General features: G+C 36.1%; 1 protein-coding gene across 2 annotated transcripts in view; it reads right to left on the reverse strand.

Moving 5' to 3' along the window:
- SNX2 (sorting nexin 2) overlaps window positions 1-16,744 on the reverse strand; it is a 55,505-nt gene that overhangs the window by 24,279 nt on the left and 14,482 nt on the right. For both annotated transcript variants that reach the window (XM_039253422.1, XM_039253423.1), the window contains exons 2-6: window positions 12,572-12,689; window positions 6,154-6,317; window positions 4,508-4,574; window positions 4,111-4,154; window positions 2,656-2,797 (exon numbers count right to left, since the gene is read on the reverse strand). In XM_039253422.1, coding sequence (XP_039109353.1) covers window positions 2,656-2,797; window positions 4,111-4,154; window positions 4,508-4,574; window positions 6,154-6,317; window positions 12,572-12,689 — 535 coding nt within the window. The remainder of the gene's footprint in view (window positions 1-2,655; window positions 2,798-4,110; window positions 4,155-4,507; window positions 4,575-6,153; window positions 6,318-12,571; window positions 12,690-16,744) is intronic.

A 16,744-nucleotide genomic window follows, 5' to 3' on the forward strand; every position in this document is an offset into this window, starting at 1 on the left:
GCTGGCTGCCAGAAAGTTCCTAGATCAATCCGTTACCCACCTTTAGTAACTGTTCAGACTTTACATGTACATTTTAAAGAAACTATTTAACTAGTCTTCATCTTACTATTTGACTATGGTTATTTTTCCTGCTAATTTCTTTATTTAGATTTTTTTAAACTGAATTATATATGTAGTTGTCTCAAAAGTCCTTTCTGGAATAAAGTAGTATGTAAATAAATAATTTTAAAACTCAATCCATCATGAATACGTATTAGACAGTTCTACAACAGCATGGCATTGGATTATTTTTAAAACTAAAGTTTTCTATTTTGGATAAAAATTTTAAAAATTAAAAGCAAACCATAATTAACCCATATTTTAAAAAATCATATACCTAAATTAGAGGCAGACTAGAACAGTGGTTAAAAATGTAAGTTATACAGTAAGATGGCCTGCATTCAGAACTCAGTGTGCCTCTTAGTAGCTGTAAGGCATTGGGCAGGTTATGTAACCTTAATGAACCTTATTACCTTCCTTATTAATTTCATAAGGATAACAACAAGTTAGTTTCATAAAGTTGTTGTGGAGGTTAAATGAAGGAATGCACCATAAATTATTTAGCAAAGTGCAAAAGCATAAGAAACTTTCAATAAATGTTAATTATGCTTATAATTTAATTGATAACCTTACAATGTAATGGGCAATCCTGGCCACATAAATGGATAATACAAACTTAACTGTGTGACTGTCACCTAATGACACTTTGAGGCCTGTGAGGATCAATATCAGAAAAAGATGCTCTTAAGAATTAGTTTCTTACCTCTATTCTAAATCTACACATACGATTTATTATGCGGTAACAATCTGTGGAAGGTTGAAGATTATTAAGGCAAAATATTAGCTTGAAACAATTAACGTGGATGTTAAAATTTACTTTTTCAAAAAAAAATTTTTGCTCATTGTTTATGGACTGGATTAGCATGTTAGCTACCAAAATGAGAAAAATAATTTATTTTTCCTCTTTTAACATATAAAAATAGTTGCACAACCTAAAGTCAAAGACAAAAGGTAATAAAAAGTAATTTCTGATACAGGAAACTTAAGTTCCATATGGATAGCAGGATGCCAAAAAAAATACCACTGCAAAAGTATTAAAGAGAAGAGAAATAAGATTATGAAGTAGGTCAGCAGTTCTCAAAGAACAGTCAGAATGCCCGAAAGGTTTCTGACACCCTTTTTGGGACAGGTGTGGGAGAAGGGTGTACCAAAGGCTATTTTCATAATACTACATTATTGTCTGTTTTACTCTCATTCTTTCTGGAGAGTGCAGTGGAGTTTTACAAAGGTCTTACGGCATGTTATATCACAAGAGACTGAAAGCAGAAACAGATAAAAGAACACAGCTATTTTCTATTAAGCCAGATATTAGAGATTTGGAAAACTAAAAAAAAAAAAAAAAAACAAAAAAAACACAAAAAGCAAGCCACTCCTACCACTTAAACTTATAGGGTCTTACAAAAATTGAGTTCATTGTTATTCTTAATTTTTTAAAAGTTTTTTAAAGTAGCTCCTACCCCAACGTGGGGCTTGAATTCACGACCCTGAGATCAAGAGTCACATGCTCTACCAACTGAGGTAGCCAGGTGCCCCTAACAAGTTTTTTATGATTAAAAAAAAAACAACAACTAGAGAATAAATGCATTTAAATATATCAGGTCTCAAAGTCATAAAAGATAACAGAACTGCTTTTCAAACAAAGTATTTTTAAAAAGTAAAAACAAAAATTTAAAGATCAGCAAAATTCATTTTGAGTATTTTCAGAATAAAATAAGGTAAATAAAAACTCATAACTGAAAACACTGGGAAGAGGAAGAACAAAATTTTAAGAGGTGACAGAAGTCTTTTAATGGGACAATGTAAGTTGTCCTCTTTTGAAACTGTATATGCTTTCTTCTTCCTCTTTTCTTTCTTTCTTACACCCAGTATGAGGCTTGGACTCCAGACCCTGAGAGATCAAGAGTTGCCTTCTCTACCAAGTGAGGCAACCTGGTGCTCCCTTCTGCAGACTGTTAACTAAGCCCTTATTACCTGTATAGGCAGAAATGTTTCTAAGCATTAAATTGAGGTATGGAATATACTAACATGATACCTCTTAAAAGATCAGATTCTGACTAGATCAAATCTTTTTTTTTTTTTAATTTGCTTATCATTTAAATTTATGTCCAACTTAGTTAGCATTTAGTGTGGATTAAATTTTCTTTCTGGACAATGAATAGCTGAAAGCCAAATACTTGCATTCCTTAGAAAAATGTTAATATGCTATCAATATTAAATATCTTCTGAGTGTTACTTAGTAAAATGTTAGGGTTTTCAATTGCTTTCAACTTGACAAATTCAGACCCAATATGTAACATCATTATATTATACAAATCGAATCCTAAATTGATCCTATATAAATCGAAATTTTAAGATGTCAGAAAATAAAAGTATTAGCTTATACATTCTTTAGTTGATGAGTGATTATCATAAACAGAATATTTATTAAATTCAGTATTACTAGACATTATAATTTATCCTGATAATGAATGATCATGGTAGCCTAATAATCTATGTAGTTTAAAAGTGAACTAGTAGCAGTAACTTTTTTTTTTTTTTTTTTTAATTCAAACTTACCTACTATACTCTTTTCTGGAGCTGGTGGTACAATATAACCAACGTGTAAATACTTGCTTGCTAACTTGCTATGTAAACCGAGAAAGTCACTGAATCTTCTTTTAACTGAAAATTCACTCTTACTGAACATGGAAAGAGAAGTCTACAAGTGAAGAAGAGGCATTTTAAATTTTGAATACTAAGCAATTCTTCAGAAGTTAGTATCACATATAACTGTGAATATACGCATACCTACACACACGTTGTTTTACTTCGCCCAAGACTGCAGGTAGCTAACAAATGTGGAATACACACTTCTAACCAAAAAAACCCCTAAGTTACATATTGTTGTTTTTTACAGAAACTTAAAGGGACAAAATGTTTGCTTTATTCTATCCTTGATTCATCTCATCAACTTTAATTACATTTATGTTAATGGCTCTTAAATTATGACCTCTGGCCCAGATCTCCTCTGAGCTTCGGTCCAATATATCAAAATGTCCCAGGGACACTTCCACTTATATCTTACTGCCACCTCAAATTCACCACCTCTTCTGCTGGAACATAATCTCCATGTGGGAAGGGCACTTGTCTGTATTGTTTCCTATTAAGCCCTGTGCTTAAATTGGAACAGAGCCAGGCCCCATGGTTAATTAAGTGTTGAGTAAATACCTGTTCAGTGAAATAACAAATCTGTACCCCCATCCAAACTGTGTTGCTCCCTCTGTGCTGCGTTTTCTCTGAGTTACTCTGACAACCACAGAGTTCCTCCAGTCCTTCCCTCCGCACATCCAAGCCCTACTGATTCTACCGCCTACACAACTCAGGAAGCCATTAATTTGGTCATCCCCAGAATCAACTCCTTAGTATAAGATATTGCTTCTCACAGCTAGGAATGCTGCAGATCCTCTTTGTCTCTTAAGATCTGAAGGCCTACAATCCTTTAGAAATTACAAAGGAATTAACTGGAAATCCTGACATCTACCTCGCCCTCCCAACGTAGTAGTTGGAAAGATCTTTCTAAAAGAAAAATCTAATTGTGCACACACACTCTTGCTTGAACCTCTTCAGCTGCTCTCCATTATAATCAGGATGAAGCCCAAATTCCTTAATGTGGCTGCTCATAATATAGGGAGGTTACCACCAAAATTCAATCAGGTACCCCTTCTTGCAGAACCCCTGAAAGCACAATGCTTTGACTCCTGGCTTTTATAAAAGCAAATCGCTTTGCCTGGAGCAAGGTTCTCCAAGAACCTCCTGCCCCCATCACTTTCCCCTATGGTTGTCTCTATTAGGTCCCCTCCTACATACAAAATGCAAAACACTTTCCCTCTCCTTTAGAGGATACTGTACTTAATAAATCTTAACCCATTTAGCTACTTATGTGAAATCTTCGCCTTGGTAAAGACAGGATGTTGCAATCTCATACTACACATGGTGAGGTCTCACTACTCCTTTAAAGGAGCAAAGGCTCACCTTTGTTGTCACTCTATATGCCATGTAAGCATTCATGCCATCACCTACAAGAAAAGTCAAACAACACTATTAAAAATAATAAGCTTAACACATACACAAAGGTAACTATGTGAAGTAACATGTTGACTGACTTGACTGTGGTAATATATTATTGTGTACATATATTAAATCATCACACTGTATATCTTAAAAATATACATTTGTTAATTATAACTTAATAAAGCTAAAAAAAGTAAAATGAGTAAAAAGTAAAATGGGTAAAAAGCCTTAGAAGCTTAAGAACAAAAGTACCATTTTAATACTGTCAGCATTGCACTTAATAATGAAAAACAGCGTATTAACAGCCAAGGTATTTATCAAAAAGAAGGAAATTAAAATGTAGTGAATGTTGACTCACCAACTTTCTCTGGATCTGATACACCAATTTCTATATCAAAAACATCTCCATTTGCTTCTTCTTCAATCTAGTAAAGATAACTTTTTTGATGTTAAAGATTCCAGTTTAGATTACTGTTCTAACACTAACAACTTTAATTTTCACGATCTTTTATTAGGGTCAGTGTCATAAGCATTTAAAAAACCACTCAGCATTCCATTATCTGAAAAACAAAAGCTTTCATACTTCCTGACAATATTAAAACATACACACCTATGCACATGTACACAACACACACACATACACAGACAACAGGAAAAGGATTATCTGGAGAAGTTACAGAAAGCCTGTGTTCTCACAACTCTGCAGATTTAGCCTTCGGGAAGAATACTGTGGAATTTTTGTTATTGTTGTTCTATATACAGAACCTTCAGATTCAAACTATTAATCTAACACCTTAATTATTTTTATTTTTATTTTTTTTTTAAATTTTTTTTTTTAATGTTTTATTTATTTCTAGGAGAGAGAGAGACAGCGTGAGCAGGGGAGGGTCAGAGAGAGAGGGAGACACAGACTCTGAAACAGGCTCCAGGCTCCGAGCTGGCAGTCAGCACAGAGCCCGACGCGGGGCTCGAACCCACGAACCGCGAGATCATGACCTAAGCAAAAGTCGGACGCTTAACCGACTAAGCCACCCAGGCGCCCCTAACACCTTAATTATTTTTAATATTAGCACTTTTTGAACTTGTGTCTACTCTTTAATGACCAGGAAGTAGCGGTTCTTTTGCCCGTAGCATGCTACTTATCAGCAGAAATAATTATACTTAGAATCTTCAGCATCATGATTTGTCTAATAACCCAGTAAACACACGCTCTTCCTGAAGACAACGAAAGCACTGGAAAGCAGTAAGTAGCACAGACGGTCACCCCTGGACTACACTGAAGCACTCTGGGATGCCTTTATAAATGAGCAATCTAGGAGCAGCTCTGCAGGCAAGTCTTGTCATTCCCAAGAAGCACAGAAACTGCAAAATCTTGCAAATATTTTAGAGTAATATTAATAGCCTAAAGTCATCTAAAAGAAAAGTGAGTTTTTCTACCCATAACCTTTTTTTCCCAAAGGTGTCCTCTTGTACAGATTAAAAAAAAACTAAACCTTATTTGAATAGTAAGATCAAGTATATAAATCAGAAGCCCTAAGAATACAGCTCAGTAACTTCCACAAACACCACCCTCACACGCCTGATGGCCCCCTGTGCTTCCTCTCCACTCATAGCCCACTCTGCACCCTGCCAATATAACCACTAACATTTACTGCAGGATTCATCAAATAAAATTACTCAAAATGTCACTTTATTAAAGTTTTCAAAGCACTTTCATACATTTTCTCATGTGACCGACACAGAAACCTGCAGTCCTACGTTGGGATCATGAGATCACAGATGACAAAATCCTCAAAAAGGAAAGTAACGTGCCCAAATCACTGTGTTAACAAGTGATGAGAATAAGATGAGAAGCCACACCAGTTGACTTCTTTAGTCCAGTATGTTTTCCCCAAAATGGTGAAATGGCTTTGATTGTGATGCCTCACAAGAGAGCGATGCTGGGCAGGGAACAAAAAACTTACTATTTACACACCAATCTAGAACAGACACATTGTCCCATACCTCCTCCCTGGATCTGTCGAAGATCACAGGAGCAGACATACTCTTTGATTCCATTCTGGGAGCAATGAGTGTCGTAGGGGTCACAGGTGTAACGGCAGGAGAAGGTTCTGAGGAGAGGATAGGTTCCCTTTCCGGACTATCCAGAGAAACTTCTTCTGTGGCTTCTAGATACAAATTAAACAAGTTACTTAGGGAACACTGACAACAAACCCCAGCAGTCTATACTGCAGTTAATGAGTTATGAAAAATAGTTTTATGCCACTCACAAATATCAAAATAATGGTATTTAAATATGGTTGTTATAAATAATTTAACAAATCATTCCTTAATTGTTTATCAAAACTTTAAAACCAACAGTGACTTTGTTGATTTTAGGAAGAATTAAAGTCAGTCAGCTTAATTATCTAAACTAGTGATAGGGATAAACCTAGTAGGAAAGCAATGATGTGGATAATTCCACATTAATTTGTGTGTGGGTTTATCATCTATCTTATACTTGAGGTAACTTACCTTTCAAAATCTTTTATTCAAGCTAACATTATGATTACTTTACAAACAAAAATTTTACGGTAACAGGCTGCCCAGAAATATCCCAAATGGGATTAAAAATCTGTTATGGAAAATCCACAAAGAGATCTAAAGCAATTAACTGCTAAAGATTACTGGATATTAGTTGAATACACAAATAGAACACAAAGCAAATAGTTGTTTAGGTTTTAATTTAAAATGCTCATTCACTTAAAAAATCTAAAATTAAACATTTAAAATCAAATCAAATCAATAAACTGATTGTCTACAAGCTATGTAACACTGTGCTAAATGCATTGGAGAAACACAAAGAAATATAAAGTATCATACCTGCCCTCAGGGAGTTTATAATCTAGTTGGGAAAACAAGACATAAGCATGTGGAATGTTAAATAATAATAAAAGACAACTAATAGCCAAGAGAACAATAAAAAGAATGTTACAAGACATTTAATTGGTATATAAACTACTGAAAAAACACTACAATTTGAGGTGAGAGACAACACTTTATGCTGGGGGAAATCAGCAACAGTTTATGAAAGTGACCCGGATGCATAGAGTAAAAAATAGGGGAAGAATTCTAGGAAAATGAAACAACATCATAAACAAAAAGCAAAACCAGAAAAATGGTAATTACATTCAGTGGCCATAATGAGAACCACAGTTCTGCTGGATTATAGAACTGATAACAGGAAAAGAAAGGCAGGGCTATAAGGGAAACAGAATCAGACCAGTGGTTTCTAACCTGAGGTTCTTAGATTCCCAGAGGTTTGGGAGGGTAGTAATGGCAGTCAGTGATCCATTTTAATTTTAAGACCTCAAAAAGCAGAGCAGTAACAACATATTTACCTGAAATAAGGTAAATAATGTTAACATTTACATTTAAATGTGAACAGGGTAAACAGGTCAACATTCTATCAATCTACTCTTACTGGTTTTCTCATGCTGATGAGACCCTCACTTGATATAGCTCTCTTTATATTTTTAAATTAAAAATAAAAAGCATAAGCAACATCATACTAACCAGAGGAAGGAAAATGGACTATAGATGTAAAATAGACAATTAGACAATAAATGACCCTGATATAAGGAACTAAAAGCTTACATGCAGGTTCAGGCTGTTAAGAGTGCTAGTTATTTATTTATTTCTTAAGAAATAAAACAAATGAGCAATAAAAGAAAATAAGAAAGCAGTATAGCGTAGCAACGCGGTGTGAAATCTACAATCTACAGACAAGCCAAACAACAAGCAGCAAACAAAATAAAAAGAAATCTAAAATTCTCTGAAAGAGGCAGTGCTACTGGTCACAGATCCAGAGACCAAAAAAAGGGAAAGGCATATAAACTCTACTGATGTATCAGGATATAGTAACTTTAAGTTCTCAATCACATTTTACTTTGCTGATACTAGATTTTGTGTTCCTTGCAAGGACTCTGAGAAGCTGTTTCATAAATAGTAGGTTACCTCAAAATAAAAAAGCTAACTATGGTCTACTTAAGTAGCTAACACAGAGGAGGAAAATGAAAACAAATGGCTAGAGATTAGATTTAGCATATTAACTAACATACAGTCTGCCTTGAAGTCTTCTCATGACTTTTTTTTTTTATTTTTTTTTTTTTTTTTAAAAATTTTTTTTAACGTTTTATTTATTTCTAGGAGAGAGAGAGAGAGAGAGCGTGAGCAGGGGAGGGTCAGAGAGAGAGGGAGTCACAGACTGAAACAGGCTCCAGGCTCTGAGCTGGCAGTCAGCACAGAGCCCGATGCGGGGCTCGAACCCACGATCCGCGAGATCATGACCTAAGCGAAAGTCAGATGCTTAACCGACTAAGCCACCCAGGTGCCCCCTCATGACTTTTAACAAAAGTAAACTAACAATACTACAAACTCACAAATCTTAACTTAAACCAGATCTGAAGGTTCCAGGAAATGCTCCACAGGTTTTAAGTATAAAGATTAACTTTTCCTTGGAAGAGACACATTGAGGACAAATATGAATTGATTTTGTCAACGTCAGAAAGTAATTTCATTCATATCATAGATACCAGAGAATTTTTTAAACAAAGGAATGGTAATTAAACTTACAAATGGTATCATAACTGAAATAAGTTAAAGACCCTGGCAAAAACAAGATTTAAAAGTGTCAGACAATTTCAACATTGGCAATTTGCTCACCCTGTTACTCCTCTATGACAATGTCTTGAAGTATGTGCAGTGAAGCTCAGTGTGAAGGCCGAACAGATGGTGGAGGGGCTTGCAGTCAACCATATTTGGTGAATGCTCTCCAACCAAGTAAACTAGCAACAGTAACATGTCACCCTTACAAACTTTTTCTGGTACCACCTCTGACAAAATAGTACCTGAAATGCTACCCGAAACATCTTAGCATAGTACCAACAGTATCTAATCTCTTCATGGTTTTAAAATCAAAATGGCTAGATCACTAGAGCAATATTTAGATTCTCTCCCTGACAGAGGGGAAATACACTAAGTACATGTCTTTATTAAATGAACAATAGTTTTCATCATCCTAACAACAGATGCTCTTTTATGGTTTCCAAGAACCACACTCTGCCATAGAAGGAATAAAATAACAGCTTAAAGGCATTAAGATGCTAGTGAAGTATTAATCCTTTCAGATAAAAATGATCAGATTAGGGGCACCTGGGTGGCTCAGTAGGTTAAGCATCCGACTCTTGATGTTGGCTCAGGTCGTGATCTCAGGGTTTGAGAGTTAGAGCCCCACAATGGGCTCTGCGCTGACAGTGTGGAGCCTGCTTGGGATTCTCTCCCTCCCCCCCCACCTCTTTCCTACTTGAGCTGTCTTTCTCTCAAAATAAATAAAATAAACTTAAAAAAAAAATCAGATTATTAGAACATCTAATGATGTCATTTTGAAATATAGCTGAGTTTAAGATAAAAGATTAAGCATAAAAAGTATTTATGTTTGGGGGCACCTGAGTGGGTCAGTTGGGTAAGCATCTGACTTCGGCTCAAGTCACGATCTCACAGTTTGTAGGTCTGAGCTGTGCATAGGGCTCTGTGCTGACAGCTCAGAGCCTGGAACTTGCTTTGGATCCTATGTCTCCTTCTCTCTGGCGCTCCCCTGCTCACACTCTGTCTCTCTCTCTCAAAAAAAAAAAAAAAAAAATTTTTTTAAATTTAAAGAAAGTGTTTATGTTCAGACAGCAAAGGAAACAGAAACAGATGACTATGTTTACTGTTTAGTGCCCATGTCTGTCTCTTTTTTTAAAGTTGTTTTTTGTTTTTTTTTAATGTTTACTTATTTTTCAGAGAGAAGAGAGACTGAGAGTAAGGGAGGGGTAGAGATACAGGGAGACAGATAGGCTCTGTGCTATAAGAGCAGAGGTGGACACAGGGCTCAAACCTATGAACTGTGAGATCATGACGTGAACCAAAAGGTGGATACTCAACTGACTGAGCCACCCAGGTGCCCCTCTCTTTTTTAAGACAAATATAACAATGACCATAACTGAATCACATATTTAGTACAGAGTGCTAGGTAGAGAAAACACAAACAAGACTTTTCAAATCAAGCTAAGTGGGCAAATATCATTGTACAGTTCTCACTTTGGCAAACTGATCAGTTGTGCATGCCGGTTAAGAAAAAAAAAAAAAAAAACAAACAACCCTCGCACAGGTTTCAGCATACTCTTTATGTATGAATTCTGAGATTTCAAGGTGAAAGGGCCTTTTATAAAACGGATAATTCAAAACTTCTATGTATAACCCTCTATTAGAGGAATACACTATTTTTTTATTTTAAAAAATATTTTGGATGTGCCAGGTTTTTAAAAAAACTTTTATTAATTTTTTAATTATTTATTTATTTTAAAAAAATTTTTTAATGTTTTACTTATTTCTAGGAGAGAGAGAGAGAGAGACAGCGTGAGCAGGGGAGGGTCAGAGAGGGAATCACAGACTGAAACAGGCTCCAGTCTCCGAGCTGGCAGTCAGCACAGAGCCCGACGCGGGGCTCGAACCCACGAACCGCGAGATCATGACCCAAGCGAAAGTCAGACGCTTAACCGACTAAGCCACCCAGGCGCCCCTGTTTATTTATTTTGAGAGAGAGCAAGCGAGCGAGCAGGGGAGGAGCAGAGAGAGAGAGGGAGACACAGAACTCTCAGCAGGCTCCAGGCTGAGTTATCAACCACACAGCCTGACACGAGGCTTCAACTCATGAACCTGAGCTAGAAGTTGGATGTTTAATCAACTGAGCCACCCAGGCGCCCCAGGAATACATACTTTAAATTAGTACCCAATTAGGAGAGAAAGAACTCATGTCATCTTTTAGTTTAAAACATAAATGCCATGAAAAAACTTGTAAGGGATGCCTAGGGAAAAGTCTGTCAAAGAAAACAAAAAGGAATATTACAACATTGGTTAACTGTGATTTTACTATAAGTTGTTAGATAGCCACTAAATAAGTAAATAAATAAATGGGAAATATGATAGGTATTTGGTATGGCATTTAAAATTTTTTGACATGCTAAAATGCATGAATTCATTGGTAGTAAAAATTTTTCATAAAACTAATCAAGCAGGAAGCTATATGGACCTTTGGGATGGAGGACTAGTTTTTTTTTTTTTTTATGTTTATTTTTCTTTGAGAGAGAGAGAGACAATACAGGCATGGAAGGGACAGAGAGAGAGGGAGACACAGGATATGAAGCAGGATCCAGGCTCTGAGCTGTTGGCTCAAACTCACAAACCACGAGATTATGACCTGAGCTAAAGTTGGACACTTAACTGATTGAGCCACCCAAGCATCCCAAGTTGTAAAATTGTATCTTCAAAGACATTTATATAAAAAATACAGAATGGTCCAAATATGCAACAAGAGCTGAGGACATGTTATTAAATTTTAACCTAATAAAAACCGGTTCAGGTAAATTGAGCTGTTAAACAGACAAAGATTTACTACTTTAATTTTTTTGTGTCATTAATTCTAAACAGATTGTGTCCTTTGTTTAAAATCCCAAGCTTCAACTTTTACCTAAGTTTTAATGTTAAAGCAGGTAACTGTTTTGAAGAGAATCCAATTTTTTAAAATTTTATTTGTAAAGAATCTCTACACCCAACCCTGAGATAAAGATCACACGGCAGCAGCCCAGCCAGCCAGCTGCCCCGAGAACCCAGGAAGTTTAAAGGCAAAGCTGCACCAAATCCTGTCGTTATATCATAAATAAATCCCTCAACCACCATTTACTTATCCAGAAGGAATCAAAATAGAACTATGGTAAATACTAAGGTATTTTATTAAAGCAAACAGATTTGAAATGATTTTAAAGTCCAGAGTTTAATTTTGCTGGTGTTACCCTCTAAGTAATAAAATGACAATTACTGGGATGCCTGGGTGGCTCAGTCGGTTGGGCATCCGAGTTCAGCTCAGGTCATGATCTCATGGTTGGTGGGTTCGAGTCCCGTGTCAGGCTCTGTGCTGACAGCTAGCTCCGAGCCTGGAGCCTGTTTCAGATTCTCTGTCTTCCTCTCTCTCTGACCCTCCCCTGTTCATGCTGTCTCTCTCTCTCTCAGAAATAAATAAAAACATTACAAATAAATAAAATGACAATTACTGCTATCTGCCAAGGTATGAGTGCCATAATCATTAGTTTTTTTAGTCTAAATATTGATCAAAACATCAAATTATAACATGAGATTTACTTTCAAATGCTTAAAACAAGAAAGGATCACATGTTTGCTTCTCTCAACAGTCTGTATTTTTCACAAAGTGATCTAACTGGAAACTTTCTATCCTTCCAAGACTAATACCTTACACAAAATTTCAATTTTGCTTTACAGAATATCTTGTAACAGGACATATACTATAATGGACTGTTACTAAAAACATTGAGATATTTATAATTACCTGCAAAAAGATCTTCCCTGTCATCATCTAGCACAACCTCTGCAGGTTTCCGGCCGTTGGAGTTTGTACTACCATCTTCTGCGGGAAGACTAGCTGGTTCTGGAGATGATGGACTTGACTGTTAAAAGTGTAACAATAGATAAAGAATTAGCATGTTTAACTGTTATAATTATGACTCTATACATTATAGAAATAGAACCTTCTCCTGATAAAAAGCGAAGAAGAAGAATAGCTATTTATAATACCTCTGCTGAGAGTAAGAGTGAACCCAAAACACATTTTTATTCATTTTCCTTCTTAACAAAAATTCATTTATGATTAAAAAAATTTTTTTGACCACCCCTTTAGAGATACTAATTTATCATGCTGACTTATAATTAACAAAAACTTAATACTTTACAGCCACATATAATAATATTATAAGAGTAAAAAACCAGATCTTGCAAACATGTTGCATGTATTAGAGGTTCAAAGTTTTCCTTCATTGAAAGAGAAAGGTTAAGTAGTAGTTGAATTAAAACTAAAATCATTCTAAAATGTCCATGGTTTCAAACTAAAAATAAGCTCCCCCCCGAACACTTACATTTCAAATGAGCACAGGGACTCTTTTTGTACTTCTTAACCTTAAAGTATAATGACTATCAAAACAGAATCTAGATTGTGAAGGTTTTAGCTTTATTATAGCTTTTTCAGAACAGTTGAAAACCAATACTCTTTTTTAAAATCATCACATAAAGTGTCTATGTCCAAAGCACATACTGTCTTGATGATGACAACTCTGTAGTAGAGGTAAAGTCTGGGATGGTGATACCTCCCGTTTTGGTTTTCTTCTTCAATATTACTTTGGGTATTCGGGGTCTTTTGTGGTCCCATACAAAGTTTAGGACAGTTTGTTCTAGTTTTGAGAAGAATGCTGGTGCAATTTTGATTGGGATTGCATTGAATGTGTAGATTGCTTTGGGTAGTAATGACATTTTAACTATATTTATTCTTCCAATCCATGAGCATGGAATGTTTTTCCATTTCTTTGTGTCTTCTTCAATTTCCTTCGTAAGTCTTCTATAGTTTTCATCATACAGCTCTCATATCTTTGGTTAGGTTTATTCCTAGGTATTTTATGGTTTCTTGTGCAATTGTGAATGGGGTCAGTTTCTTGATTTCTCCTTCTGTTGCTTCATTGTTGGTGTATGAAAATGCAACCAATTTCTGTATGTTGATTTTGTATCCTGCAACTTTGCTGAATTCATGGATCAGTTCTAGCAGGCTTCTGGTGGAGTCTGTCAGGTTTTCTACGTAGAGTATCATGTCGTCTGCAAAAAGTGAGAGTTTGACTTCTTCTTTGCCAATTCTGATGCCTTTATTTCCTTTTGTTGTCTGATGGCTGATGCTAGGACCTCCAGCACTGTTAACAGTGGTGAGAGTGGACATCCCTGTCGTGTTCCTGATCTCAGGGGGGAAAGCTCTCAGTTTTTCCCCGTTGAGGATGATGTTAGCTGAGGGCTTCTCATGGATGGCTTTTATGCTGTTTAAGTAAGTTCTTTCTATCCTGACTTTCTCGAGGGTCTTTATTAAGAAGGGATGCTGTATTTTGTCAAATGCTTCTTCTGCATCTATCGACAGGATCATATGGTTTTTATCTTTTTTTGATGTGATGTATCATATTGATTGATTTGCGAATACTGAACCAGCTCTGTAACCCAGGAATGAATCCCACTTGATCTTGGTGGATAATTCTTTTTTATGTGCTGTTGGATTCGATTTGCAAGTATCTTGTTTAGGATTTTTGCATCTGTATTCATCAAGGATATTGGCCTGTAGGTTTTTTTTTGCTGGATCTCTGTCTGGCTTAGGAAAGTAATGCTGATTCATAAAACGAGTCCGGAAGTTTTCCGTTGATTTCTATTTTTTGGAATAGCTTGAGCAGAATGGGTATTAATTCTGTTTTAAATGTCTTCCCCAGGGAAGACATCTGGTCCAGGGCTCTTATTTGTTGGGAGATTTTTGATCACTGATTCGATTTCTTCACTAGTTATGGGTCTGTTCAGATTTTCTATCTCTTCCTGTGTGAATCTTGGTAGTGAATGTGTGTTTAGGAATTTGTCCATTTCTTCTAAGTTGTCCAATTTGTTGACATATAATTTTTCACAGTATTCCTGATAACTGCTTGTATTTCTGAGGAGTTGGTTGTAATAAGTCCATTTTCATTCATGATTTTGTCTATTTGAGTGCTCTCTTTTCTGAGAAGCCTGGCTAGAGGTATGTCAATTTTGTTTATTTTTTCAAAAAACCAACTCTTGGTTTCATTGATCTGTTCAACTGTTACTTTGGTTTCTATATTGTTTATTTCTGCTCTGATTTTTACTATTTATCTTCTCCTACTGGCCTTGGGGTGCTTTTGTTGCTCTGTCTCTAGTTCCTTTAGGTGAGCTGTTAGATTTTGCACTTGCACTTTTTTCTAATTTCTTGAAATAGGCCTGGAGTGCAGTGTACTTTCCTCTTAGGACTGCCTTTGCTGCCATATTTTCTTTTTCATTTGTTTCTGTATCTTTTTTAATTTCTTCTCTAATTGCCTGATGCGCCCATTCGTTCTTTAGTAGTGTATTCTTTAACCTCCATGTTTTTGGAGGTTTTCCAGATTTCTTCCTGTGACTGATCTCAAGTTTCACAGCATTGTGATCTGAAAGTGTGCATGGTATGATCTCACTTCTTTTATATTTATTGAGAGCTGCTTTATGTCCCAGCATGTGATCTATCTCGGGGAATGTGCCACGTGCACTTGGGAAGAAAGTGAATTCCATCACCTCAGGATGTAGATATCTGTCAGATCCATCTGGTCCAATGTGTCATTCAAGTCCATTGTTTCTTTAGTGATTTTCTGTCTGGTTGATCTATCCATTGCTGTAAGTGGAGTATTAAAGTCCCCTGCTATCAGCACATTCTTATCTATAAGACTGTTTCTGTTTGTGATTGTTTTAAATACTTAGGTGCTCCCATATTCGGTGTGTAGACATTTATAATTGTTAGTTCTTCCTGATGGATGGACCCTGTAATTATATAATACCCTTCTTCATCCCTTGTTACTGTCTTAAATTAAAGCCCAGTTTGTCTGATATAAGTATAGCTACTCCAGCTTTCTTTTGACTTCCAGTAGCATGATATATATTTCTCCATCCCCTTACTTTCAATCTGAAGGTGTCTTCAGGTCTAAAATGAGTTTCTTATAGACAGCAAATAGATGGATTTTGTTTTTTTTATCCATTCTGCTACCCTATGTCTTTTGATTGGAGCTTTCAGCCCATTTATATTCAGTGTTATTATTGAAATATATGAGTTTAGAGTCATTGTGATGTTTGTGGGATTCATGCTTGCGGTGGTATCTCTAGTATCTTGTGTTCCTTGCAGCATTTCCCTCAGAGAGTCCCCCTCAGGATTTCTTGTAGGGCTGGTTTAGTGGTGACAAATTCTTTCAATTTTGTTTATTTGGAAAAGACTTTTATCTCTCCTTCTATTCTGAATGACAGGCTTGCTGGATAGAGGATTCTTGGCTGATAGAGGATTTTTTCTGTTCATCACACTCTAGATCTCCTGACGTTCCTTTCTGGCCTGCCAAGTTTCAGAAGATAGGTCTGTCACCACTCTGATAGGTTTCCCTTTGTATGTTAGGGCCCTTTTCTCCCTAGCTGCTTTCAGAATTCTCTCTTTGTCCTTATATTTTGCCAGTTTCTCTATGATATGTCATGCAGAAGGTCGATTCAAGTTACGTCTGAGGGGAGTTCTCTGTGCCTCTTGAATTTCAACATCTACTTCCCTCCCCATGTTGGGAAAGTTCTCTGCTATAATTTGTTCAAGGACTCCTTCAGCACCTTTCCCTCCCTTTTCCTCTTCTGGGATTCCTATGATACAGATAATGTTCCGTTTGACTGTATCACTGAGCTCTCAAACTCTTCTTTCATGTCCCTGGGTCAGTTTATCTCTCTTTTTCCCAGTTTCTTCTTTTTCTATAATTGTGTCTGCTAAATCACTTATTCTCCTTTCTGCCTCTTCAATCCATGCATTGGATGCCTCCATTTTATTATGTATCTCATTTACAGCATTTTTAATTCATCATAACTATTTTTAAGCTCCATAGTGTTTGTAGCATAGTTTCTCTGATGTCCTCCATGCTTTTTGCAA

The sequence above is a fragment of the Hyaena hyaena genome, unplaced genomic scaffold (assembly GCF_003009895.1).
Source record: "Hyaena hyaena isolate Hyena2069 unplaced genomic scaffold, ASM300989v1 scaffold_453, whole genome shotgun sequence".
Lineage (NCBI taxonomy): Eukaryota > Metazoa > Chordata > Mammalia > Carnivora > Hyaenidae > Hyaena > Hyaena hyaena.